Source organism: Leuresthes tenuis, unplaced genomic scaffold (genome assembly GCF_036924035.1).
Source record: "Leuresthes tenuis unplaced genomic scaffold, fLeuTen1.0.hap1 SCAF_22, whole genome shotgun sequence".
Lineage (NCBI taxonomy): Eukaryota > Metazoa > Chordata > Actinopteri > Atheriniformes > Atherinopsidae > Leuresthes > Leuresthes tenuis.
Window position 1 is genome coordinate 1,610,806 of NW_027325376.1, and position 27,426 is coordinate 1,638,231.

The window sequence follows — 27,426 nt, forward strand, 5'->3', positions numbered from 1 at the left end:
TGAACGACTCGTTATATTTTCATCAGTTTTGGTGCAAACACAAACGTAAGCAGCACTTACTGAAGGAGGGAAAGTGCGTGAGCAGGTGTTCGTTTTATTGTTTCAGGTGAGAGTCTGCAGACAGTCGTGTGAACGAGGCTCAGCCCTGAAGAGGACTTCATCACGTTATGTGATTTAAATAAAAGGTTTGAGGATTTCATTTAATGGAGCTGAACAGAAAAATAAAGATCTGATGGAACCAGAACTCCTGAAGTGACTCGATTATTTCAGTTAAGTTCACCTGTGTGCAGAGAAGATACCTCCCATCTCCCAGAGCCCCCACAGTGGAGCATGGCGGGGGCAGCATCATGCTGTGGGGATGTTCTCCATCAGCAGGGTCTGCCCTGATGAAGCAGAAATGTTCTGAGTTTATTAACCTTCTGAGCGTAGCTGCAGTCAGGCTGAGCCTCAGGACACTTTAAGTGTGATACTGATCAGTTAACTGAAGTTTAGATGCTGGAACAGTTGGTTTTCTTCTCACTTTATTCATTGAATTGTAAAAGAGCAGAATTTGAAGTGGATTTATTGTGCTTTTGTGTTAAAGTGGAACAACTTAAAGTATTCTGGCAGCAAATTAACTCATTTACATGTTTGATCAGTAAAATAAAGTTTGTTTTATGAGAATTATAAATATTCATTGTAAAAATTACACAAATAGAAAAGTAAGGAACATAAAATGTGAAATAAAGCCCACATTGATCTGACTGGTATGGTTTAAAGATCGCTGAGCTCCAGCAGAACTCATCCAGCTCAAACATTTACCACCTCACACAGTTTTGTGTGGTTCCGTTACAGATAATCCCCAAACAGATCACCTGAGTTACAGGCTGTAGCAAAACAGGGGAAACACTAAACTTTTTCATAATTAAACTGGTAAATGCTTAAAGCTGCAGTTCCTCTGATGACCACCAGATGCTGCCGAGGAACACATTTATTCATTATCTTCCTCTGATCTGAGGTCAGTTCCAGGAGTTAAACCCATCCAACACTCTCCAGCTCCTCCTGGGGGTCCTGAGGTGTTCCTAGGCCAGATGGGATGTATAATCCCTCCAGAGAGTTCTGGTTCTGACCCGGGGCCTCCTCCCAGGAGGCATCCTAACCAGAGGAACCACCTCAGCTGACTCTTTTCTATGTGGAGGAGCAGCGGCTCTACTCCGAGCTCCTTCCCTATCTCTAAGGCTGAGCCCAGCCCCCCTCTGAAGGAAACCACGACCTCCTTCTTTGGGTCAGAACCCAGATCTGTGAGCTCAGGTGAGGGTTGGAACAAAGATGGAGCAGGAACCTGAAAGCTTCTCCTTCCGGCTCAGCTTCACCAAACGGACCGGAGCAGCGCCCTCATTACTGCTGACGAAGCCCCGATCCGTCTGTCCATCTCTGATCCAACTCACCATCACTCAGAACCAGAACCAGAGATGCTGAAACTGCTCCAGCTGAGGCAGAGACTCATCCCGACCCGGAGGTTCAGAACCAGGTCCAGAGATGCTGAAACTGCTCCAGCTGAGGCAGAGACTCATCCCGACCCGGAGGATCAGAACCAGGTCCAGAGATGCTGAAACTGCTCCAGCTGAGACTCAGCCCGACCCGGAGGATCAGAACCAGGTCCAGAGATGCTGAAACTGCTCCAGCTGAGGCAGAGACTCAGCCCGACCCGGAGGATCAGAACCAGGTCCAGAGATGCTGAAACTGCTCCAGCTGAGGCAGAGACTCAGCCCGACCCGGAGGTTCCAGAACCAGGTCCAGAGATGCTGAAACTGCTCCAGCTGAGGCAGAGACTCAGCCCGACCCGGAGGATCAGAACCAGAGATGCTGAAACTGCTCCAGCTGAGGCAGAGACTCAGCCCGACCCGGAGGTTCAGAACCAGGTCCAGAGATGCTGAAACTGCTCCAGCTGAGGCAGAGACTCATCCCGACCCGGAGGTTCAGAACCAGGTCCAGAGATGCTGAAACTGCTCCAGCTGAGGCAGAGACTCATCCAGAACCAGAGGGTCCAGAACCAGGTCCAGAGATGCTGAAACTGCTCCAGCTGAGGCAGAGACTCATCCCGACCCGGAGGATCAGAACCAGGACCTCAGATCTGGAGGAGCTGCTTCACACTCAGCTGAAGGCCAACAGAACCACATCATCTGCAGAAAGCAGAGCTGAACCCTGAGGTTCAGAACCAGACGCCCTCCTCCAGATCCTGTCCCTGAAAACCACAAACAGGACCGGAGAGGAGGGGCAGCTCTGGTGGACACAGACTCTGTAACTCTGTAAAGATCTGGTCCACAACCAGGAAGAAAACTCCTCCGCTGCTCCTGAGTCTGAGAATCAAACTTTCCTGGGGAGCTGAGTGATCCCCGTTGGAGCGCAGTCTCCATGGAAACCTCAGCCTGCCGCTCCGCAGGTGGCAAAGAAAACACTTTCAACACAATTCATTAATTAGATTATTAATCAGCAGCATGTTGCTGCGGCTCCTGGTGGATTCAGTGGGTCCAAACCTGGGGTCGTGTCCCCCTAAAGGTCACTGATTATCTGACGGCGTTCTGCTCAGCAGACTGATGATGGTCTGCTGCTCCTTCACAGATTCACGCTCAGGTTTTAATTTCTGCCATTTTGATGAATGCAGGTGAGTTTTATGGGTTTAATTCTGAACTTCAGCTACAGATGGAGGTAATAAAAAGTATGAACCTGCAGGAACACGTTCCAGTGCACCGCTTCACTTACACAAGCCTGAATCTGAGAGATGTGGGGCAGGGATGGAATAATTCAGTATTTATAACGCCTGCTGGCAGGTTCGTGCGTTTTTAAAGTGACGACAGGTTCTTTGATCTCTGCTGCGACTCATTTCCAGGAAATGATTAATTTGATGTTGAAACACTGCAGGAAAACCTGAGTTTCCTTTTAGAAAGCATCAGAAATCAGATCAAACACGTTGACCAGGCTGCCGGAGAGGCTGAAATATCCATCAGCTGTTTCCTGGAATGTGTCAAAAATGACACCAATGAGCCTTGTTTTCCCATCCGCTCTCATCCTCTGCTGCATCCATCCCTCCGCGAGGCTCCCTCCATCCCTCCCTGGTTGTGTAAGCTCCCTCTGCTTCTCTGTTGCCGCAGTGAAGGAACCCCAGCTCCCCTCTTTCGACGTCGCTCTGCCGCCTGTCCTTTTAAGGCATGGGGGATACCCGCCGTCACAGCCGGATGCTGCCCATGTTTGGGCTGCTACGAAGGGCTTGGTGGGGGGAATCCCTCGCGCCGGTGTGGACCAATAAGGCCCGGACAGGAGTTACCTTGGAGACGGAGAGTATAAAAGAGGCAGCGAGCAGAGGGAGCTCAGCATCTCCAGCAGCACCGAGCGGACTAACGGAACGCACCGACAGCTCGAACGGATTAAAACATTTTGGGGGAATCCCTGACATCCACAGAGCAGCTCAAAGCACTTTTCTGGCTCCATTTGGGCACATTAACGCCACCTGCAACAGTGCAACATGCTTCTGGAGCGCGATGACAGTTTCATGTCGGAGTTTGAGGACGCGTGCAGCGCCTGGGTGGACAGCGTGGGCTCGAGCCCCAGCGACGGCGCGGACTCTGACGTGGGCTCACCTTTCTGCCAAGGTAAATGTGTTTTCATGACTTTGTAGTGGAACTGGTTCTACATAAAGTGTGTTTGGTGCATCAGCTGCAGAGCAGCCGGCTGAGCCGCATTAAGGCGACAGACCGCCGCAGTGAGCGGGCAGATGTGCAGCTGTGCACGCTGCAGATGCATCTTCACATCATATGGATTTTTTCAGTGTGTGGGCTGCTGAGCTTCCCACTGAGCAGATATTATGCAATGACAATAACACCCCCTCCCTCCCTCTGTCCCTCCCTCCTTCTCCCCTCAGTTTTCTCTCCGGGAACTGACGCCTCTGACTCAGATTTCTTCTCCGACTTCAGCGACTGCTCCTCTGACACGCTCTCCCCCTCCCTCGGCTACACGGGCAGCTTCTTCACCGAGCCGGAGCCGGTACCGGCGGCAGCGGGTCTGAGCAGCACCGCAGACGCAATCTTAAACATGATCACAGAGATCGTCGGAATCTGCACCGAGATGGAGCAGCAGCAACAGGGCGATGCCGCCCCCTCCTCCGCGGCGCCTTCCCCGGCCGCAGCCTCCACCTCATCCCCCCTTTTTGCTGCCGACTCTGACATCAGCATCCCCCCCCAGGCTCCAACCCAGCAGCTGCCTTCTTCCTCAGCTGCACTTCCAGTCATGGTTAAAAGCGAGTTTGTGACCTCCAGCTGCAGCAGCGGGTGCTCGCAGTCTTCCTTGACCGGGAATGATGCTCTGTTTCCGGCCGGCATGGACTCGCTGCTCCCGCTCTCTGCTCTGGAGCAACAGGTGGATGTGGCTGAGTTCATCGACTCTCTGCTGAGCACCGACGCCGGGCAAAGCGAGCTGAAGCCCGGCTGCGAGGTGAAGCAGGAGCCGCTGGGGCTGGAGGAATGGCTGAAGAGTCTGGCGGCTGCTCCGGTTACCGGAGGAGATTCCAGCAGCTACGTCATCAGCAGGCCGGTAATCAAGACGGAGCTCGTGCAGGGCGGGAGTGACCTCCTCTGCACCCCCTCATCCCTCCCCTCCACCCTCGACGCACACCTGCTTTCCTCCCTCCTGCAGGGCGCATTCCCGATGGTTAACATCAGCAGCGTGCACGCGGCGGGAGCCCCCAAACAGTCACGCGGAGGCAGAAGAGCTCCCGCGAAAAGCGGCCAGAAGGTGAAGCCGTTCCCGTGCTCCGTGCCGGGCTGCGAGCGCCGCTTCTCCCGCTCAGACGAGCTGAACAGGCACGTGCGCATCCACACGGGACAGAAGCCCTTCCAGTGCACCATCTGCGCGCGCAGCTTCAGCCGCAGCGACCATCTGACCACGCACACGCGCACGCACACCGGAGAGAAGCCCTTCTCCTGTGATGTGTGCGGCAAAAGGTTCGCGCGCAGCGACGAGAGGAAGAGGCACGGCCGCGTGCACGTCAAGCAGCAGCTGCGCGCGCAGATGATGGCCGCCTACTCACTGGCCCTGAACGCGCCTGGCGTGTAAAGCGCGCTCCCGCTCCTCTGGCCGCTATGGAAGAATTTGAAACTTCTGGATTTGAACCGTCAACCGGAGAGCGTCTCCGTGTGACGTCACACCGGGAGATGACATCACAGGTGTTTACAGGTGCGCACAGGACTCAGTCCAGTTTTTGGCTCCTGTGGGAGAAGCGGGACGGGGTTCGGGTCCGATCCCGGACCGGCTGGTTTACCTCGCGCTCATCCCGGTGACGCGGCTGCCGCGACGCGCTGCGCGTGGACTTTAAAGGAACAGTCCGTGGATGTGAAGGAAGGTTTTACCTGTAAAAATACTCCTTTTAAGACTTTTCTGCATGAGGACGTGAACCGTGACGAAACTCTGTGAATGTCGACGTCGGAATGTTGTGGTTCTGGTCTTGATACTTTTATGTGAACAGCTTTATATTTGACCTTCTATGTTTGTAAGATATCTCTATTTTTCTAGATGGCTCGTCTACCTCTTCGTGTCAATGTTTTACAATGAGAGTGTATATATTTTAGAGAAGAAGCCAGATTTCTATGGCGGATAAACGATGTCATTTTTCTATGAAATGATTGTAAACACTCTGCTGACACTGAATGAACTTTATTATATAATTTTCATTCTGACATGTGGGTGCAGGTTTAAGCTGCACTGATGCATTGTGGGATATGTGTCCTGGTGTCTGTAGTGTGAAAAACACACCAGCTCAGTGTGGGCTGAGCTCTGAGTAGCACACATGGCTGTGCAGGTTTACTGTTCCCTGTTCTGCATGGAGGCTGCTGTGCTGTCAATAAACAACAAACAAGTAAACAAACAACCACAGACTCTGATTCTTTGTCCTCATCATCATCGTGAAAAAGCTCATCTTCATCATCATCTTCCACAGTCAAGTTAAAAAGAAATTTTAATGGTTAAAATGTTGCATTTGGACATAAAACAGAATCATTTAGTGTCATTATTTCTCAGCAAAAACTAAGTTAAACCAAACACCTCATAGCAGCTGTGAAGCACGGTGGTGGAGGGCTGATGATCTGGGCTGGTTCTGCAGCCACAGGACCTGGGCACCTTGCAGTCATTGAGTCCACCATGAACTCCTCTGGATACCAAAGTATTCTAGAGTCAGATGTGAGGCCATCTGTCCCACAGCTAAAGCTGGGCTGAAACTGGCTCATCAACAGGACAAAGATCCCAAACACAGCAGCAGATCTACAGCAGAATGTGGGAAAAAGAAAAGAATCAAGGTGTTGCAATGGTCCAGTCAGAGTCCAGACCTCAGCCTGACTGAAATGCTGTGGTGGGACCTTAAGAGAGCTGTGCAGAAACCAAAGCTGCAAACCTCAAAGAGCTGAAGCAGCGCTGGAGAGAAGAGGGCCGAGATTCCTCCAGAACCATGAGAGAGACTGATAACGTCCCACAGGAAACCATCACTGCAGCTCACTGCTGCTGAAGCTGCTGGATCAGGGGTTCACTTAGTTTAACACTCACTGCTGCTGAAGCTGCTGGATCAGGGGTTCACTTAGTTTTACACTCACTGCTGCTGAAGCTGCTGCTGGATCAGGGGTTCACTTAGTTTTACTCACTGCTGCTGAAGCTGCTGGATCAGGGGTTCACTTAGTTTTACTCACTGCTGCTGAAGCTGCTGGATCAGGGGTTCACTTAGTTTTACACTCACTGCTGCTGAAGCTGCTGGATCAGGGGTTCACTTAGTTTAACACTCACTGCTGCTGGATCAGGGGTTCACTTAGTTTTACACTCACTGCTGCTGAAGCTGCTGCTGAGGCTGCTGGATCAGGGGTTCACTTAGTTTAACACTCACTGCTGCTGAAGCTGCTGGATCAGGGGTTCACTTAGTTTAACACTCACTGCTGCTGAAGCTGCTGGATCAGGGGTTCACTTAGTTTTACACTCACTGCTGCTGGATCAGGGGTTCACTTAGTTTTACACTCACTGCTGCTGAAGCTGCTGCTGAGGCTGCTGGATCAGGGGTTCACTTAGTTTAACACTCACTGCTGCTGAAGCTGCTGGATCAGGGGTTCACTTAGTTTTACACTCACTGCTGCTGAAGCTGCTGGATCAGGGGTTCACTTAGTTTAACACTCACTGCTGCTGAAGCTGCTGGATCAGGGGTTCACTTAGTTTTACACTCACTGCTGCTGAAGCTGCTGGATCAGGGGTTCACTTAGTTTTACACTCACTGCTGCTGAAGCTGCTGGATCAGGGGTTCACTTAGTTTTACACACTGCTGCTGAAGCTGCTGGATCAGGGGTTCACTTAGTTTTACACTCACTGCAGCTCACTGCTGCTGAAGCTGCTGGATCAGGGGTTCACTTAGTTTTAGACTCACTGCTGCTGAAGCTGCTGGATCAGGGGTTCACTTAGTTTCACACTCACTGCTGCTGAAGCTGCTGGATCAGGGGTTCACTTAGTTCTACACACTGCTGCTGAAGCTGCTGTTGAAGCTGCTGGATCAGGGGTTCACTTAGTTTTACTCACTGCTACTGAAGCTGCTGGATCAGGGGTTCACTTAGTTTTACACACTGCTGCTGAAGCTGCTGGATCAGGGGTTCACTTAGTTTTACACACTGCTGCTGAAGCTGCTGGATCAGGGGTTCACTTAGTTTTACACTCACTGCTGAAGCTGCTGGATCAGGGGTTCACTTAGTTTCACACTCACTGCTGCTGAAGCTGCTGGATCAGGGGTTCACTTAGTTTTACACTCACTGCTGCTGAAGCTGCTGGATCAGGGGTTCACTTAGTTTCACACTCACTGCTGCTGAAGCTGCTGGATCAGGGGTTCACTTAGTTTTACACTCACTGCTGCTGAAGCTGCTGGATCAGGGGTTCACTTAGTTTTACACACTGCTGCTGAAGCTGCTGTTGAAGCTGCTGGATCAGGGGTTCACTTAGTTTCCGCTCAGTAAATGATGACACAGTGTAAGTCTAATTTTGATCTTCGGTTTTAAAGCAGCCTTCATCGTGAGAATCTTCCTCTTCCTCATCATCTTCATCACAGATACCTTTGGTACTTCCTGCTCCATCCATCAACAGGCTGCTGTTGCCTGGCAACAGACAGTTCCATCAGTTTGTTCGGCTTTAGGAACTGTGGAGGCTGCGTTGCTACGGTAACAGCAGTTTCACCCACGGCAGTGCGTGTTATTTTCTTCTCATGATAAAAGAAACCAGGAGTCTGAAGATTCGTTTTAAAACACCTCACAGTCTGTAGATGTGTCACGTGGAGCCTCCAGAGTTCCTCGTGCTGCTGTGATGAAGAAGATGATGATGATGATGAAGAAGATGATGATGATGAGTCAACAGGAGTCTCTGGTTTGTAAGAACAAGTCTGTAGTTTTCTTCTGTCTGCGGGAGTTTGGCGCCCTCCGGTGGACACTGAGCGGTACTGCAGCTCCGGTATTAAAGAGGAGCTCGGGCTGTTTTTACTCTGCTGCATCATTAAGTCGCTTCTGTTTCCATCCATCACTGAGTTATTGAAGCTTAGGATGGAGGTCAGAGGTCACAGCAGAAGTTCAGCTCATTCAGGTCTATTTTTATCCTCCTTTAACTATTAATTTCACTAAATATTTAAGATCCATTCATCCATCATCTTCCACTTATCTGAGGTCGGGTCAGAGCCAACAGGTCCAGCAGGGAAAGCCAAACATCTCTCTCTCATCTCAGGTCTATTTTTATCCTCCTCCGTCCTGAGCTTCTACATCACACATCTACATAGATCCATTATTTGATGTGTAAAGGGTTGATATATTCTGTAACACACACTTTATTGTGCTTTTATGATCATTTTCCCTGCTGTGCCAACTTCTGTAACATGTGAGTTGAGGATTTGGGCTGTGATGTGGGTCGGCTCTGTGTCTGAGCTCATTGGGGGGACCAAGCGCAGATTAAACAGCTGAGAAAGGGACTGAAAGATGAGAAGGTCAGCTGTCAAGTCAAACCTGAACGGAGGACAAGTCTGATCAGTCTTCTACTTAAAACTAGTTCCATTACACAAGGTAGTTAAGATTGTAAGTCATGAGAAAGGAAATGTTGCCTTTTCGATTCAGTTGGGCATCGTTTGCACCGTAGAAACTGCAGCACAGAGGATGATGTTGGAAAGCTCAGGACACTCTGAAGAGACTATAACCTGTTACCCATAATTCCTTTGGGGAAATTGTTCATTTATGTGACAAATGCTGAAGAAGTACATTCGACTGGTGCGTTCGTTGTGTGAGCCTCGCTCCAAACATTTTTATCTACCGCTGACTGGACACTTCTGCCTGCGATGTGTGAATTCCTGTCGGTACCTCTGCTTCTGACCAGGAATGCTGCTCCATCTGCACCCCCCCTTTATCAGGCCGGACCCTTGATGGCAGCCCATCCTGCTCAGCAGCAGCAGCTTCAGCAGCATGAGCTGAAGTTCTGCTGTGACCTCTGACCTTCATCTTAAGCTTCAATAACTCAGTGATGGATGGAAACAGAAGCGACTTAATGATGCAGCAGAGTGAAAACAGCCCGAGCTCCTCTTTAATACCGGAGCTGCAGTACCGCTCAGTGTCAAACTCCCGCAGACAGAAGAAAACGACAAACTTGTTCTTACAAACCAGACTCCGGTTGACTCATCATCATCATCATCATCTTCTTCATCAGAGCAGCGCGAGGAACTCTGGAGGCTCGTTGTTTTTTTTTTTAAATCTGTTTGATATCAGTATTATTATTATTGCAGCAGCGGCGGCAGCTCTGATGAAGATGATGATGATGAAGATTATGAAGATGATGAGTCAACCGGAGTCTCTGGTTTGTAAGAACAAGTTTGTAGTTTTCTTCTGTCTGCGGGAGTTTGGCGCCCTCCGGTGGACACTGAGCGGTACTGCAGCTCCGGTATTAAAGAGGAGCTCGGGCTGTTTTCACTCTGCTGCATCATTAAGTCGCTTCTGTTTCCATCCATCACTGAGTTATTGAAGCTTAAGATGAAGGTCAGAGGTCACAGCAGAACTTCAGCTCATTCAGGTCTATTTTTATCCTCCTTTAACTATTAATTTCACTAAATATTTAAGATCCATTCATCCATCATCTTCCACTTATCTGAGGTCGGGTCAGAGCCAACAGGTCCAGCAGGGAAAGCCAAACATCTCTCTCCCCACAGACACTCTCCAGCTCCTCCTGGTAGATCCTGAGGTGTTTCCGGGCCAGATGGGATGTGCACGATCAGCCATAACATTAAGACCACCTGCCTAATACAGAGTGTGCTCTCCTCAGACCAGACGAGGACATGTGAAGGTGTTCTGGAGTGTCTTATAGCAGGACCACAGCATCCTCTGGGCCCTGTGGATGTGGGGAGGGTCCCCGTGTGTTGGGCTTCCTTCCCTCGGATGCTGTCAGATCCCATCAGAACGTTATCTGAGAGTTTAAAGGTCAGGGGAACACCTCGGGCTGGTTGACCTGCTTCCTTTGCCAGGCTCAGTGGTGTGTGTGTGTGTGTGTGTGTGTGTGTGTGTGGGGGGGGGGGGGGGTGATGGGTCTGCAGAGATGTTTGCGTCTGAAGTCCAGTTCATTCATTCAGCACAGTGACAAACAACAAAAGGTGACCAAAGAGGCTGTTCCTCAACAGCCGAACAGATGCAGCCCATAATAACTTCCCTCAGGTTTTACGTCACAGAACACGTTCGGCCTCCTTCATCAAAGCATTCAGATTTTATTTGGTGTCATATTTCTCATCCTGGATCAATCAGCATCTGAAAAACACACAACAATATTAATAATGATAACAGATTATATAAATAACCAACACACAGCCCGTGAGTTATCAGGGCTGACAGGTCACGCGGCTCCTACGTCAGCGGCAGCACGCGGCGGCAGTACGCCGACAGTCCGCGCGGGGCGGCGGTGCAGGAACTCAACCATCCATCCTGCGACGTTTCCCGCACGAGGACCCGCTCACGGCACCGGACTGAGAGCATCGATCGATCCGCCGCCGAGAGCACGAGCAGCTGATGGGAAGCCATGGCAACGGGATTGTGCGACTGATGGAGTGAGTGACGCAGCGACGGATCCGGGCGGGTTCGGCTTGGACCAGGACTGTACCGTGAGAGCGCCGATCCAGCTAATCAATAATCAGAGGTATTGATTATCCGAGTTGTTGTGCTTAAGTATTACGTCACTTATCTGAACAGAGTCAAGATGGAAAGTCCAACAAAAACTGTCAGAATTTCATATTTTTATCAGAGCTGCAATCAATCAATAAATCAATCGATCGATTAGTGCATAGAGAGATTCAATAACCTGCAGTCCTGTGATCAATCACTCAGAGGAAACAAATTCATTTGAATTCTTTAAATTTTCCTTCATCCCGTTGATGGTGAATCAGAGAAAAGTTGATCAATCAGTGAGGTCATAAGTGATCAATAACAGGCTGTTGGTCGGTTCGATCGATCCTGCAGCTGCTTCCTTTCTGCTGAAATTCAACTGAGGTGGAATTTAACCTTTTTTATCTGATCTCATTTTATCTTTGATGATCTGGCTTCATTTGAAAGAATAAACTTTGTTTTTATGTTAAAAGTGTTTGAGACAGAGCAAAATATCTTAAAAACAAAGATTGGGCCATAAAGTCTTTAAATGCCTTTAAAATAATAATAATAATGTGGCGATGAGGAGGAAGGAGGGCAGGCTGTTAAAGTAACACCTGAGAAGTTTGTGAACCTTAAAACTAAGAGCTTCTGATTCATTTTCAAGCACAGACTTTTGTTGTGCACATTGCTGCAGCTGAAACTGACCTGCAGCCCTGCTCCGGCTGTTTCTTTATGGTCACCATGACAACACATCCATGTGCACGGCTGTGCATGTGCAGGGTTCACACAGAGAGAGCAGAAAAATATGTCAAATTCTCTGGTGATACTTAAAGTTTATACCCGCGACTCAGTGGGTGTGTTTAGTGCCTGTTAGGAAATGTTAGCATGTCGCTGTTAGCTTATCAGCTGTTAGCCTGTGCTGTTAGCTTATCAGCTGTTAGTCTGTGCTGTCAGCTGTTAGCATGTTGCTGTTAGCCTGTAAGCTGTTAGCATGTCAGCTTATCAGCTGTTAGCATGTTGCTGTTAGCTTATCAGCTGTTAGCATGTTGCTGTTAGCCTGTAAGCTGTTAGCATGTCAGCTTATCAGCTGTTAGCCTGTGCTGTCAGCTGTTAGCTTATCAGCTGTTAGCCTGTGCTGTCAGCTGTTAGCATGTCGCTGTTAGCTTATCAGCTGTTAGCCTGTCAGCTGTTAGCATGTTAGCTGGAGGAACAGCTACACTGAATAACTGATGGACACAGCTTCTGGTCCAAAAGAAGTTTTTACACCCTCCTGCATTCAGATTTAGGAGGTTGCAGCTCAGAAGCTGGACTTTATCCCAGCAGGTTGAGTTTTGTTCTGCTTATTGGTTTTATTTTCACTTTTTCTTTGTTTTTGTTGGTTGAAAAAGGTCCATAAAATACCATAAAACTTCTGAAGTTTACAGCTTTTAATCTCACGCCAACTTTATATTTTTTAAAGAGCCAACACAGAAACCTTTATATGTGACTAACGTGATCATTCTTAACCCGTTTTAAAACCTAAATGTTTAACTTTGGCTTATAAATGGGAATATTTTCTGAAAAATGTGGCTTTTAAGTCACAATTTGGATAATTTAAAATCATTATTTTAACTTCCTCTTAAACTCTAAAAGCTTCTCATCGTTTCTGCAAACTGACATTTTTTATTCATATTTTTAACTGTTTTCATAATATTTTTCACCTTTTTATGTTCAAACATCCCAATATTGACCTTATAAATGATCTGATCTCAATCTTCACTCTTTGTCTCACAAACTCGATGTTTTTAGGTCCAAATTTACACTTTTTAGCCATGTCTCTGATCCTGTTGCAGCTTTGATCTGGTAAACGTTTGGCTCCATGTGAAAATGATTTAAATGCAGGGATGCAGTGATGTTATTCCACTTTATTCTCGTCGAAACATCCCATAATGTGCTGAATCAGCAGCTGAGGAAGATAAAAGTCGGCTGCAGGAATGAAAACAGGCCGAGATGAGGAGGCTGACTTGGGGCAGAGGAGGTAAACAAAGCCCACGCCCAGACGTTTCTTTCTTCCTGCTCATCAGTGCGTGTTGAAATTCCTCTGCACGGGCTGACCGCCGGCGTGGAAGATGACGCTTCGCTGAGCGATTAGCCTCAGAAACACGAGGCTCTGCCTCAGATCCGGCAGCTCGCCGCGGCGTTCAGACACTCTGTGGGGTGAGAGCACATCGATCTCGTTGAGCTGCTCAGGATCAATAGAGCAGCAGCTCAGACTCTCTGACCCAGTTTCCGCTCAGGTCCACGCTCTTCTTCTGCTGCAGCCTCTGTTCTCTGCTTCATTCTCCAGGCCTGCCGCTGCTCCCCGTGGATCATGTCCTCCTCCGGGCTGCCCTACTTCTGTCCTCGCTGTGGGGATGAGTTTCGCTTCTCGTCCGTGCCTGAGCTCCGGACTCACCTGGTGAGCCGACACACCTACGAGACCCTGCTGGTCTTGTCTCAGGTAACTCGCACTGTTGCCTTCATCATCAGGTCTTTATCTTCCTGTTGAACCAACAGAGAGTAACGGAGGTGAAAAGCTGCTGGGAATGTTCAGGCTTCAGTTCCTGGTTTCTGTGTTTTAGAAGCTGCTGTCGTTAGAAAACTGTCAGAATTGACTAAATCCATTTGATCCAGCAGGAATGAACTGATCTCAGTATTTAACTGCCTCTTTCTGACCTCTCGTCACGCTCCAGACTCGGGTCAGAAGCTCCAGACCCGGTACTCTGCTCCCACTCCCCGGCCCAGAAGCATCCCAGAGTCGGAGCTCTTCCCTGGGCATGGAGCCCTGCAGCCTCCCCCTGCCGCTGGCCTGCCTGGACCTCGCCTCATCCTCTGCCTCCGCCCAGCTGCTCAGGGACATGTTCGGCTCCTCAGACCGGGCCCTGCCCACCTCCCCGGGGCAGCCGGTGGACCCCTCCACCGCTCTGGCCCTCCCCGGGCGTCTGGAGCCGTTTCCCAAAGAGAAACTGGGGGAGGTGGGGGTCCAGCTGGGGCTGGATTTTGGCCTGTCGGTGGGGATTGGCCTGGAGGAGCGGCTGGGGCTGGGATTAGATCAGAAAATCGCCCGGACATTTGCGGAGGTGGAAGAGAGGGTGAACCGCCGCGTGGGTCGGCTGAGGGCGGAGCTGCAGAGGAGGGAGGCGGAGCTTGAGTGGGAGAGAAGAGACGGGGAACGACTGAAGAGTGAGAAGCAGGAGGTGGAGGAGAGGGCGGCGTGTCTGTCCAGAGAGGTGGGCTGAGCTGGAAGCTGGCACTGCAAAGCAAACTGGTTTTCACGTGTTTCAGGAGCGTTTTTATCCATCCCGCAGGTGTCTGCTGCCATGGCGATGATGGAGCGATTAAAGCGGGATCTGACAGGGAAGGAGAGAGAGCTGAGTGAGCGCCAACAGTCAGTATCCTGAAGGTTTCTCTCCTTTCGTCTGTCTCAGTAGTTACAGAAACCAGGGGAACGGGGTGAATTAAGCCTGTTTTCATGAGAATTCCTTCTTAGTTCTTAAGTTTGTGTTCTTAACGATGAGACAAAAAGATTTTCACACATTTCCACCAAATTCAACATTTAAACTAAAAATCCAGAGTGAAAAAAGGGAACTTTGCGGCTCATCCTGTTGAATTTAACGGCAGCAGCACGTCTCATAAATGTTGGGACAGCGGTGCAGCATCCCCTCTTCTTTTAACATCTGTGAACATCTGGAGCTGAGGAGAGCAGCTGTAAAACAGCGGCTGAATCAAAGTAGAGCAGGAAGCAGAAAATGTTGTGAATAAAATGAAACCCTGACGTGCTGAGCGGGGGAACATGAGGAGGCGTCACGTTTGGTCCGTCTCACTCTGATAAATACAGGCCGACAGCGAGGCCCAGCAGCCCTGAGGCGTCTCCCTTTGAGGTCAGCGTGGCTTCCTGCGTTCCACTTTATCTCTCGTTCATTTACATGGGAATTTACTTCAGAATCGATCTGTAATTTGTGGACAGGCTGGCGCCACGTTTCCTGGCCCGGGTGTTCAGACCGACTGTGTCACATGTTCGTCCTGTTTTACAGGGAGATGACGGACATCGAGCTTTTTCTGAGGGACACGGCGGAGAAAGAGGCCGAGGCCAAATCCAGACTTCAGGTGACTGCAGTTTCCTGATTGTCTCTGAGAGTCCTCAGCAAAGTGAATCCTACAGTCCCTGAACGCTGAATGATGCTGAATGTTGCTAAATGATGCAGAATGATGCTAAATGTTGCGGAATGATGCTAAATGATGCAGAATGATGCTAAATGTTGCTGAATGTTGCTAAATGTTGCCGAATGTTGCTGAATGATGCGAAATTGTGCTAAATGTTGCTGAATGATGCTAAATTGTGCTAAATGATGCTAAATGTTGCTGAATGATGCTAAATTGTGCTAAATGTTGCTAAATTATGCTAAATGATGCTAAATGTTGCTAAATGATGACAAACGTTGCTGAATGATGCTAAATGTTGATAAATGATGCAGAATGATGCTAAATGTTGCAGAATGATGCTAAATGTTGCTGAATGATGCTAAATATTGCTGAATGATGCAGAATGATGCTAAATGTTGCTGAATGTTGCTGAATGATGCTAGATGTTGATAAATGATGCAGAATGATGCTAAATGTTGCAGAATGATGCTAAATGTTGCTGAATGTTGCTGAATGTTGCTGAATGATGCTAGATGTTGATAAATGATGCAGAATGATGCTAAATGTTGCAGAATGATGCTAAATGTTGCTGAATGTTGCTAAATGTTGCTGAATGATGCTAAATGTTGCCGAATGATGCTGAATGATGCTAAATGATGCTGAATGATGCTAAATGTTGCTAAATGATGCTAAATGATGCAGAATGATGCTAAATGTTGCTGAATGTTGCTAAATGTTGCCGAATGATGATAAATGTTGCCGAATGATGCTGAATGTTGCCGAATGATGCTGAATGATGCTAAATGATGCTAAATGTTGCTGAATGATGCTAAATGTTGCTGAATGATGCCGAATGATGCTAAATGATGCAGAATGATGCTAAATGATGCAGAATGATGCTAAATGATGCTGAATGATGCTAAATGTTGCTAAATGATGCTAAATGATGCAGAATGATGCTAAATGTTGCTGAATGTTGCTAAATGTTGCCGAATGATGATAAATGTTGCTAAATGTTGCCGAATGATGCTGAATGTTGCCGAATGATGCTGAATGATGCTAAATGATGCTAAATGTTGCTGAATGATGCTAAATGTTGCTGAATGATGCTAAATGTTGCCGAATGTTGCTGAATGTTGCTGAATGATGCGAAATTGTGCTAAATGTTGCTGAATGATGCTAAATTGTGCTAAATGATGCTAAATGTTGCTGAATGATGCTAAATTGTGCTAAATGTTGCTAAATTATGCTAAATGTTGCTGAATGATGCTAAATGTTGCTAAATGATGACAAACGTTGCTGAATGATGCTAAATGTTGCTAAATGATGCTAAATGTTGCTGAATGATGCTAAATGATGTGTTTTCATTAGAATATTAAAGATTACTGTGGGGTTTACACCAGGTTGGTTCAGGTTGTGGTTCTGGCTGTTAGTTGTGAGCGTGGAGCCTGTGAGGTTACTTTAATCTGTCCGCCCTCAGAGTGAAGCTCACTTCCTGTTTCAGGTGTTCATCGAGACGCTGCTGGAGCGAGCCGACCGTGCAGAGCGCCAGCTTCTGCTGCTGAGCCACAACCACTTCCCGTTCAGCGACAGGTACGCGTACGCCGACCCGTACGCACCCTCCGACCGGTACTCGCCTGAGCCTGGGCGAGGTGGACGCAGTCTGGACGGCAGCACCGATGACATCATCGCCAACAAGATGCAGGGAAGCATCGGGAACAGGGTGGGAAACGAAGACCTTTTCCTTTGAAGTTAATCGACTTTTATGCTGAAATCAGTGACTTATGGAGAGATTTGAAAATGTAATGGCTTCTTCTTTCTGACCTGCAGAGGAGCTACAGCGTCTCAGGCTCCTACAGGCTGGCGGAGCAGCCGTACAGCCACCATCACTACGGGTACCTGAACGCATCACGTCTCTTCCTGCAGAACCTGAACACGCCTGATGGCTCCTCTGCGTTTGTCTCTTCCAGCGCTCTGACAGGACGGATGAGGACCATGTCTCTGGGTTCAGGAGGGTGGGACTGTGAGGGTGGAGCTGCCCTCCTCCATCCACCGCACTACGCTCCACCCTCCATTTGGCGTGAGAGAGGAGGAGACGGGTGGAGGGAGAGCGGCTGGTACGTAATCAACGATGAGTCCAGGGAAGAGAAGTTTGTGAACCTCTGACTCCTTCAGGGGTGCGTTGACTTTCGGTGTGAACGATCCCGGGTCTGAACCTTCGCTGAGGCGGGCGGAGGCACCGCAGTTCTTTGGTTTCCAGGCCGGCACCAAACGTCACGTTTATGAGCTTTGATGGCGTCTCTGTGGCTTCTTCACCGGGACAAAAAATCTAAATAAATATAATTTTACTCATATAATTATTATTAAAGATGTGCTGTTGTTATAGATAGATGACAAAATAAAGCAGTTCAACGTCTGGGGTGCAGAGACGCTCCTTCTCAGCGACATGTCCAGGATTCCACCATCTGTTGTTAACCAGCTCTGTGATCCTCCTCCTTTACTGTTAGCGCTCTGTCTGCAGTCTCTGTCTGCCCGGATAGTCTTAAAGCTGAGCAGAGAGCTGTTAGAGCTGTTCCTGCATCCAGGTCCAGGATTCCACCATCTGATGTTAACCAGCTCTGTGATCCTCCTCCTTTACTGTTAGCGCTCTGTCTGCAGTCTCTGTCTGCCCGGATAGTCTTAAAGCTGAGCAGAGAGCTGTTAGAGTTGTTCCTGCAGCCAGGTCCAGGATTCCACCATCTGTTGTTAACCAGCTCTGTGATCCTCCTCCTTTACTGTTAGCGCTCTGTCTGCAGTCTCTGTCTGCTCGGATAGTCTTAAAGCTGAGCAGAGAGCTGTTAGAGCTGTTCCTGCAGCCAGGTCCAGGATTCCACCATCTGTTGTTAACCAGCTCTGTGATCCTCCTCCTTTACTGTTAGCGCTCTGTCTGCAGTCTCTGTCTGCTCGGATAGTCTTAAAGCTGAGCAGAGAGCTGTTAGAGTTGTTCCTGCAACCAGGTCCAGGATTCCACCATCTGTTGTTAACCAGCTCTGTGATCCTCCTCCTTTACTGTTAGCGCTCTGTCTGCAGTCTCTGTCTGCCCGGATAGTCTTAAAGCTGAGCAGAGAGCTGTTAGAGTTGTTCCTGCAGCCAGGTCTCTGCCTGATATTCCTGCTGTGTCCTCATCAGGGCTCCGAGCTCGTCCATTTTATCCACCAGAGATCTCACATTTGCCCTGATGATTAAAGGAAGAAATGCTTTAAACTTCCTCCATTTTGCTCCTGCTCTGCATCCCAGACGTCTCCTCCTCAACTCATCTTGATTTTGGGGTGTTACTTCAGACGTTACTTGGGCTCAGAAAGCTCAGTTAGCTGCTGCAACAGGTTGGCAACCTTCTTGTTGCCATGGTTACGCATCATAATAGATGGCAGCGACATTTTGGTAATTATGTAAATAGATTATATGAATAACTCGGCTTTTTTTTTGCCAAAAAGGTTTTTTGTGGATGTATTGGAGAGAAAGTTTGTTCTTTGTGTTGCGTTTGTTGCTCGTTTCGATACTTTCATGGTCAAAGAAGAAGATTATTTACTACGTGAAAGGATTTTTCTTTTCCTCTTCCTGTGTCTCCAGGGTCGGGGAGGAAGGATGGGGGAGAACCTGGAGCAAAAGAAACCTTCGTCACCACAGCACCGAGGAAGAAGAGGAGGAGGAGGAGGAGGAAGAGGAGGGTTCGTGGAGAGGCCTCCTCTTTGCCAGGACACACACACCTGGATCAGGTGAAACACTTCTCTCCATCTTCACCTGCCCGTGACACTTCTGTCTCCTTTACAAAAGAAGCTCCGCCTCTTTTACTCCTTTTTCTCTCCTGCCCTGTTCAGATGCTCCCTCCTCCATCCGCTCCACCCCCTCCCATCGTTATGGCAACAGGCATCTGGGGGCAGACACCTTGAGATTGAGGGCGGGGCTTTTCTGCATCTTCCCATATCTGGACGTGCGCTCACTGCTGCGTGCGGCCGAGGTGTGCTCTGATTGGCGGTTTGTTGCCAGGCATCCTGCGGTGTGGACACGCCTCCGACTGGAGAGCGCGAGGGTATCGACTGAGGTAGACGAGCTTCCATCATCTTCATTAACCATCATCAAACTTTGGAAACATTCAGCAGTCACTCTAAAAAAAGATGAGTTTAAGAATTATTAACAGGTAGAAATCACCAGGTGTGTTTATAAGTACCACAAAGTAAAAGTACGACACATAAAGAGCATTTAAACCAGTAAAAATACAGGTTTTACAGCAGTGCTGCCCTCTGCAGGCAGGTAGCAGTAGTCACAGGTGAGTTTCTAAGCAGAACAAACTGAAAATAAAAGGCTGATTCCAGTAGAAATTATAATATTTATATCCAAGTCAATACATTTACAACGATTACAACCACAAGTGGATACATGTGCTCAGTTTAAGGGTCCATCTCATGCTTTCAGGCTCATCTGGAGCGTTAAAATGATGGAATCTGACGTATTAACGGGTTTTACCACAAACATCCTGGTTCTGCTGAGTGAAAAAGCAGCTAAGACGGCTAACGGTACTTTATGTTAATACATTTAGACACGAGACACCCAAACGGATCCATTTGTTGCTTCCAGAACCGCTCAGAAACTCAGAGTCACTCACAGCTGCAGGAACTGAACAGATTTACCAAACAGAGACGTCCTGCTGTGATCTCTGATGTTCTGGTTCTGACTCCAACACCAACGTCTGGACCATCTGACCTGAAATAGTAGCACGTTTCCCAAAGTGACCTCATAACCACCAACTCTATCAGAGCGAGTCTCCATCATCTCCTCCTGCAGGAATTCGACCAATCAGAAGACGCTTTAGTCAGATCCTCCTCAGGTGGATCCACCAAGAGAAAAAGTTCCCCCCGGAGTTATAAAGTGTTCTTTTTCTAAATGTTTTCTGTGCTTCTTTGTGTGTTTTGGGCGTAGTTCCTGACCACTCTGTCCCAGTGGTGCACCCAAACTCAGTCTTTGGTTCTCAGCAACCTGAAGCCTCGAAGCCGTCGTGCTGATGAGACGCGAGAGGATTACCACAAAAACACACGGTAACACACACAGATGTTCATGTTACTATACTTATCAGGACCGTTGCTGACGTTTCTCACTGAAATTCCAACCCTGAGCTGCCAGAAAGTCCTCACAAAGGTGATTTTAAACCTCAAACTGTTACCTTCCAGTATGAGGGGCTTGTTTTGTGTCCCCATAAGGAGGTTAAGTCCCCACAGCGAGACTGTTTGAACTGATTTGTGTCCCCACAAAAGCAGTAAAATAAATACATGCAGCTCTGGGGGATTAACGCTCAGTGAAGCTCGCTCTGAGAAAATGTAAAGCTTTCCTTATCTTCCTGAAATTAAAATGTGGACGCTGCCATGGCAACAGCATCCAGTTCCAGCAAGAGTCCACATGTCGTCTGATTGGTCGGAACAAACTGCTGAAAACCGTCAAAACGAGCACAAAGAAACTAAACTTAATAAGAGAGTCGTGACTGGAGCAGAGCTGCCCAGGTGGTGCATTGTGGGTGTTGTAGTTGACCTGTGTGCGTCTCTCAGGGGCTGCGTGGAGCCGGGGATGGAGGCGCTGCTGAGGTCAGCAGGGGGCAGTCTGCTCCACCTGTCCGTCTCCCAGTGTCCCCACATCCTCACCGACAGGACGCTGTGGTTAGCCAGCTGCTACTGCAGGAACCTGCAGACACTCACATACAGGTGAGGCTCTACATGTCGGAATATTCACCTATTTACCTGTTTACCTGTTCACCTGTCAGAGCATTCACCTGTTTACCTGTCAGAGCATTCACCTGTTTACCTGTTGGAATATTCACCTGTTCACCTGTCAGAGGATTCACCTGTTTACCTGTTGGAATATTCACCTGTTCACCTGTTTACCTGTCAGAGCATTCACCTGTTCACCTGTCAGAGCATTCACCTGTTTACCTGTTGGAATATTCACCTGTTTACCTGTCAGAGCATTCACCTGTTTACCTGTTGGAATATTCACCTGTTTACCTGTCAGAGCATTCACCTGTTCACCTGTTTACCTGTCAGAGCATTCACCTGTTTACCTGTTGGAATATTCACCTGTTCACCTGTTTACCTGTCAGAGCATTCACCTGTTTACCTGTTGGAATATTCACCTGTTCACCTGTTTACCTGTCAGAGCATTCAGCTGTTTAACTGTCAGAGCATTCAGCTGTTCACCTGTTTAACTGTCAGAGCATTCACCTGTTTACCTGTTGGAATATTCACCTGTTCACCTGTTTACCTGTCAGAGCATTCACCTGTTTACCTGTTGGAATATTCACCTGTTCACCTGTTTACCTGTCAGAGCATTCACCTGTTTACCTGTCAGAGCATTCACCTGTTTACCTGTTGGAATATTCACCTGTTCACCTGTTTACCTGTCAGAGCATTCAGCTGTTTAACTGTCAGAGCATTCACCTGTTCACCTGTTTAACTGTCAGAGCATTCACCTGTTCACCTGTCAGAGCATTCACCTGTTTACCTGTTGGAATATTCACCTGTTCACCTGTTTACCTGTCAGAGCATTCACCTGTTTACCTGTTGGAATATTCACCTGTTCACCTGTTTACCTGTCAGAGCATTCACCTGTTTACCTGTTCACCTGTCAGAGCATTCACCTGTTTACCTGTTGGAATATTCACCTGTTCACCTGTTTACCCGTCAGAGCATTCACCTGTTTACCTGTTGGAATATTCACCTGTTCACCTGTTTACCCGTCAGAGCATTCACCTGTTTACCTGTCAGAGCATTCACCTGTTTACCTGTTCACCTGTCAGAGCATTCACCTGTTTACCTGTCAGAGCATTCACCTGTTCACCTGTGTGCCTGTTCACCTGCAGGAGTTCTTCGGATCCTCTCGGTCATGAGGTCCTCTGGGCCCTGGGTGCAGGCTGCCGGAGCATCAGCAGCCTGCAGGTGGCCCCGGCTCATCCCTGGTGAGTATCTCAGGGTCCATATTCAAAGGGCCTCAGGCCGGGACTCGAACAGCCTCTGAACACGAATACTTTTTAACTTCATTAGGATCTAAGGAGGGAATGACCACAATTAAAGGATTCTCTAAGGATCGAAGGCTTTGAATATTCAGGATCTAATGCTGCGTCCACACCAGGATCCAGACACTAAATTTAGTTCCTGCAGGACAGTTTTGGGGTTTGCATTCATGTTTTCATGCATCAGGAACCTTTCTGTTGCTAGTTTGTGTTTTCACCACAGAAACTGTGGAAAATGTAGTCTGTAGGGACTTTTAGGTGTGAAATTATGAGCATCTGCTGCTTTCCCAACCAGACGGGAAGCATCAAGTCAAGATAGATGTAAGATTTCCTTTTCTCTATAAAAACTTCAACAAATCACAGAAGAATGGAGCGACAGTGAAGCCGGAGGTGGAGAAATTATGAGATTTGTTGCTATTCTTCTTGCTGGTGATTACATCACTTCCTGTTTATGGAGTGATTCTAACCAGAGAAAAAGAGGGAATGTTGTGCTTCAGATGTCTCAATAAACCTCAGAAAGCACCCGAATCTGTTCCATCTCAATGTGCCTCAGGAATATATATGGATATAAATTCAGCTTTTCTTTCACATTTATCTGATTTATTAACTGAAGAAATGATTTTTTACCTCATTACGTAAAGACTTTTTATTATAAATACCACCTGAATGAAGTTTATTAAAAGTCAATCTTTTACCCATTAATCTCCGTCCTTTTTTCCTTGTTTCAGCCAACAGCCGACTCGATTTGGTAACCGCTGCTTGCAGACGATTGGTCGATGCTGGCCACACCTCCGCTCACTCAGTGTGGGCGGGGCTGGCTGCAGTACTCAGGGATTGGTTGCTCTCAGTGAGTGGAAACTTACATTTATTGACATTTTTCTGCCCTGGTGTGCAATGTGGTAAAAATATCTGTAGTTGTGCATGAATTGGTGATACAGGACATATTTGGATATTTGCTTCCTGTTACGATATCGGTCCTGTTGATGAGCCAGTTTCAGCCCAGCTTTAGCTGTGGGACAGATGGCCTCACATTTGACTCTAGAATACTTTGGTATCCAGAGGAGTTCATGGTGGACTCAATGACTGCAAGGTGCCCAGGTCCTGTGGCTGCAGAACCAGCCCAGATCATCAGCCCTCCACCACCGTGCTTGACAGCTGGTATGAGGTGTTTGTGCTGATATGCTGTGTTTGGTTTCCTCCAAACGTGCTGCTGTGCATTAGGACCAAACATCTCCACTTTGCTCTGGTCTGTCCAAAGGACATTGTTCCAGAAGTCTTGAGCTTTGTTCAGATGCAGCTTTGCAAACCTAAGCTGTGCTGCCATGTTCTTTTTAGAGAGAAGAGGCTTTCTCCTGCAGCCCTTCCAAACAAGCCATCCTTGTTCAGTCTTTTTCTAACTGTGCTGTCATGACCTTTAACCTTTAACATGCTAACTGAGGCCTGTAGAGTCTGAGATGTATGACCTTTAACCTTTAACATGCTAACTGAGGCCTGTAGAGTCTGAGATGTAGCTCTGGGCTTTTTCACCTTGGGGTGACCTTTAACCTTTAACATGCTAACTGAGGCCTGTAGAGTCTGAGATGTAGCTCTGGGCTTTTTCACCTTGAGGTGACCTTTAACCTGCTAACTGAGGCCTGTAGAGTCTGAGATGTAGCTCTGGGCTTTTTCACCTTGAGGTGACCTTTAACCTGCTAACTGAGGCCTGTAGAGTCTGAGATGTAGCTCTGGGCTTTTTCACCTTGAGGTGACCTTTAACATGCTAACTGAGGCCTGTAGAGTCTGAGATGTAGCTCTGGGCTTTTTCACCTTGGGGTGACCTTTAACCTTTAGCATGCTAACTGAGGCCTGTAGAGTCTGAGATGTAGCTCTGGGCTTTTTCACCTTGGGGTGACCTTTAACCTTTAACATGCTAACTAAGGCCTGTAGAGTCTGAGATGTAGCTCTGGGCTTTTTCACCTTGGGGTGACCTTTAACCTTTAACATGCTAACTGAGGCCTGTAGAGTCTGAGATGTAGCTCTGGGCTTTTTCACCTTGAGGTGACCTTTAACCTGCTAACTGAGGCCTGTAGAGTCTGAGATGTAGCTCTGGGCTTTTTCACCTTGAGGTGACCTTTAACCTGCTAACTGAGGCCTGTAGAGTCTGAGATGTAGCTCTGGGCTTTTTCACCTTGAGGTGACCTTTAACATGCTAACTGAGGCCTGTAGAGTCTGAGATGTAGCTCTGGGCTTTTTCACCTTGGGGTGACCTTTAACCTTTAGCATGCTAACTGAGGCCTGTAGAGTCTGAGATGTAGCTCTGGGCTTTTTCACCTTGGGGTGACCTTTAACCTTTAACATGCTAACTGAGGCCTGTAGAGTCTGAGATGTAGCTCTGGGCTTCTTCACCTTGGGGTGACCTTTAACCTTTAACATGCTAACTGAGGCCTGTAGAGTCTGAGATGTAGCTCTGGGCTTCTTCACCTTGGGGTGAACTTGCTGGGACGTCCACTCCTGGGAAGATTGACAGCTGTCCTGAATGTTTTCCACTTGTGAATAATCTTTCTCTCTGTAGAATGATGGACTCCAGATAGTCTGGAAATGGCCTTATAACCCTTCCCAGACTGATGGGCAGCAGCAGCTGCTTCTCTGATGTCTTTGCTGATGACTCAGTGTAATAAGTCATGGCACGAAAGTTATTGTCTGAGAAATAATCAAATAATTAAACAAAATTTTTCTTAAATTTGGAGTAGAAATGGTGATAAAGAAGTTTTTTAATGTTCCTGATTATGCTCGTTGCGTGTTTTCAGTGCGAAGCTGCGCTCACCTGCAGGTCCTGGAGTTGGAGCGTATTACCGACCTCAGCCAGCAGGTGGCGATGGAGCTGTGTAAAGCTGGACTGAAGAGCCTGCAGACGCTGGTCCTGACGCACACGCCGGTCAGCGGTCAGGCCATCCTGCATTTCCACAGTGAGACTCACAGACTCCTGCTTTGTGTGTTGAAACGGACTCTTTAAAATCCTCCTTTGCCACCTGGATGTGATTAATGCCTCTTCCTCCTTCTACCTGTGCAGGTGTGTGCGAGAACATCAGGTCCATTGTGGTTGAGGTGTCAGCGAAGGATTACTTTGAAGAACCGGATACTCAGGAGGCTCAACACCTGTTCAGAGAGATTCTCAGCACACTGAAGGTGTGTTACACCATGTGCCACACCTGGTTTGTACTGCCCTGTGATTGGCTGTTAAATTAAACAAACAGATTCCAGCAGAAGAGCCACCTGTGCTGCTTAATTTTAACCACACCTAACCTAAACTACCAACAAAAAGTAGCAAAAACATTAGCCTAAAAAAAGCTAATGCTAACAAACAAAAAATGCCCCCAAAATTAGAAACAACTGGAATTAAAATTAAATTAGCTTCATGGAAAATGTGCATTTAAGAAGATTTCTGTGCTTAGCTTAAAAAATCACATCAGTGACGTATCAAAGCTAACATTAGCATCATAAAGCTAATATCTGCACTGATGTTAGCAAAAACATTAAAAACTAATGTAAAAAGAGACCTAAAATATAATATCAAAAATAGAATAATATTCTCAAATAAAGTGAAAATAGCATAAGAAAATACATTGGCAGAAAAAAAACAAACAACAAATTAGTAGAAAAACTTAATACTTAAATGTTTACACCAAAATATAAGAAAACATAACATAATGAAAGAAATGTGTGAATTAAAAGATAAAATCATTCTGTTCCTGTGCTCAAACAGACGAGAATCTTTTTCTCTGCAGGTTTGATTTTATTCAATCTTTATATAAAACCAGGATCAGTCACCAAGCTGCTGCAGTATTTGTATTTAATGCCCTAAAATACACCGTAAATACACTTAATAATAAAAACTATCCTGCTGCTTCTGACTTATAACTGGAGCGACTTCAACTCGATTTCATTCCCAGCTTCAGCGAATAGAAACCAGCATTAATGTCTCAGTTTTCCATGTAATCAGTTAGTTTAGAGGCCGTGTCACTCAACTCCGTTTGGTTTGCATCCAGCTGAACTCTGACGTCATGATTTCCTGCTCGATAAATCCCGTTTTCTTCGCTCTGAGACAAAAACAGAAACCAGCAGGAAGCGTTGATGTTTTTCCTGGGTTTGCTCTAAAAGGGCATCGGCTGACATTTTGTCTCATTTAAGCCTCTGGAGCCGATAATCGTGTCAAACGACAGGCCAAATAAAACCAGGTTTATGGTAATACGCCCTGTTTCTCATGATCATCGTCACCATGTTTGGTGCTCGCTGTGGTTTTCACACTAAATCCATGTTTCCTACTCAGATTTGATGCTTTTTTTAGGGCCAATGTGTTAAAAATGACTGTAAAGTAAAGATAAACGTAAAATCAAAAACAGCCAATTACACCCTGGACCCCAGATGGTTAAAGCCACATAAAGACGTGTTTAAATCAAAGCTTTTAAAAGCTGGAGGAGCTTCTTTAATGTGTTATGCGTCTTCTTCAGGTTCTTCAGACTCATCCGGAGCTCAGCGACGTCCTGCAGGTCAAAGCAGACGGATTCTCCTGAAACTTCCTGTTCAGCTTTTCACCTGATAAAGTCTTTACCTCAAAATCAAAGTTTAAACACGGTCGGCGCTGAAGTCTGTCAGGACCGAGCATTCGGAGCAGGCGACGACAGACTCAACAGAAAATAAACCACTGCAGGGATGCAGGGCTCCGATCAGCCAGTGAGGGATCCTGGAAGGAGAAATCAGCTCATTTCTGTGTTTTTACAGACAAACATTTGAAGAGAATCATGAGAATGATCCTGATATCTCAGGGTTGTTCCTTCCTGAGGTGATTGGGGGTAGAGAGACTGAAACATGACTCAGAGACACACAAACAGGAAATAATCCAGGCTGCAATGAGCCGTGATGACAGGTTAAAGAGAATAATGCTCTGCCTGTGAATAACTGCTGAATCCACTGCCTCATATTGTCAAACAGGGCTGATTTACTCCCAGATCATCCTCAAACTGGTCCTCACAACACTTTTTACAGCAAATCTGTGACGTTTCAGACGCTCGACTGCTTTGAACACAACAAATGAGACTTTATTAACAACCTTTC

General features: G+C 47.4%; 3 protein-coding genes across 5 annotated transcripts in view; all 3 read left to right on the top strand.

Moving 5' to 3' along the window:
- Nucleotides 1–27,426, top strand: part of LOC140281498 (uncharacterized) — a 72,902-nt gene that overhangs the window by 19,837 nt on the left and 25,639 nt on the right. The gene's annotated exons all lie outside the window — the stretch shown is intronic.
- LOC140281501 (uncharacterized) lies at nt 3,368–5,890 on the top strand. The gene is made up of 2 exons (XM_072375933.1): nt 3,368–3,629; nt 3,899–5,890. The coding sequence occupies exons 1-2, from the start codon at nt 3,503–3,505 to the stop codon at nt 5,086–5,088; spliced, it is 1,317 nt and encodes a 438-aa protein (XP_072232034.1). The 5' UTR covers nt 3,368–3,502; the 3' UTR covers nt 5,089–5,890.
- On the top strand, nt 10,914–27,422 carry LOC140281497 (F-box only protein 41-like). 3 transcript variants are annotated; one of them, XM_072375928.1, is made up of 17 exons: nt 10,914–11,193; nt 13,468–13,620; nt 13,853–14,389; nt 14,468–14,547; nt 15,194–15,266; nt 16,807–17,025; nt 17,133–17,197; nt 17,273–17,419; nt 18,912–19,057; nt 19,160–19,383; nt 20,259–20,374; nt 20,879–21,031; nt 22,186–22,281; nt 23,064–23,182; nt 25,122–25,280; nt 25,385–25,500; nt 26,823–27,422. In XM_072375928.1, the coding sequence occupies exons 2-17, from the start codon at nt 13,492–13,494 to the stop codon at nt 26,883–26,885; spliced, it is 2,442 nt and encodes an 813-aa protein (XP_072232029.1). In that variant the 5' UTR covers nt 10,914–11,193; nt 13,468–13,491; the 3' UTR covers nt 26,886–27,422. The 3 variants fall into 3 exon arrangements, with proteins under 3 accessions (XP_072232029.1, XP_072232027.1, XP_072232028.1); XM_072375926.1 differs by having other exon boundaries at nt 17,133–17,419; XM_072375927.1 differs by lacking the exon at nt 10,914–11,193 and having other exon boundaries at nt 12,839–13,620; nt 17,133–17,419.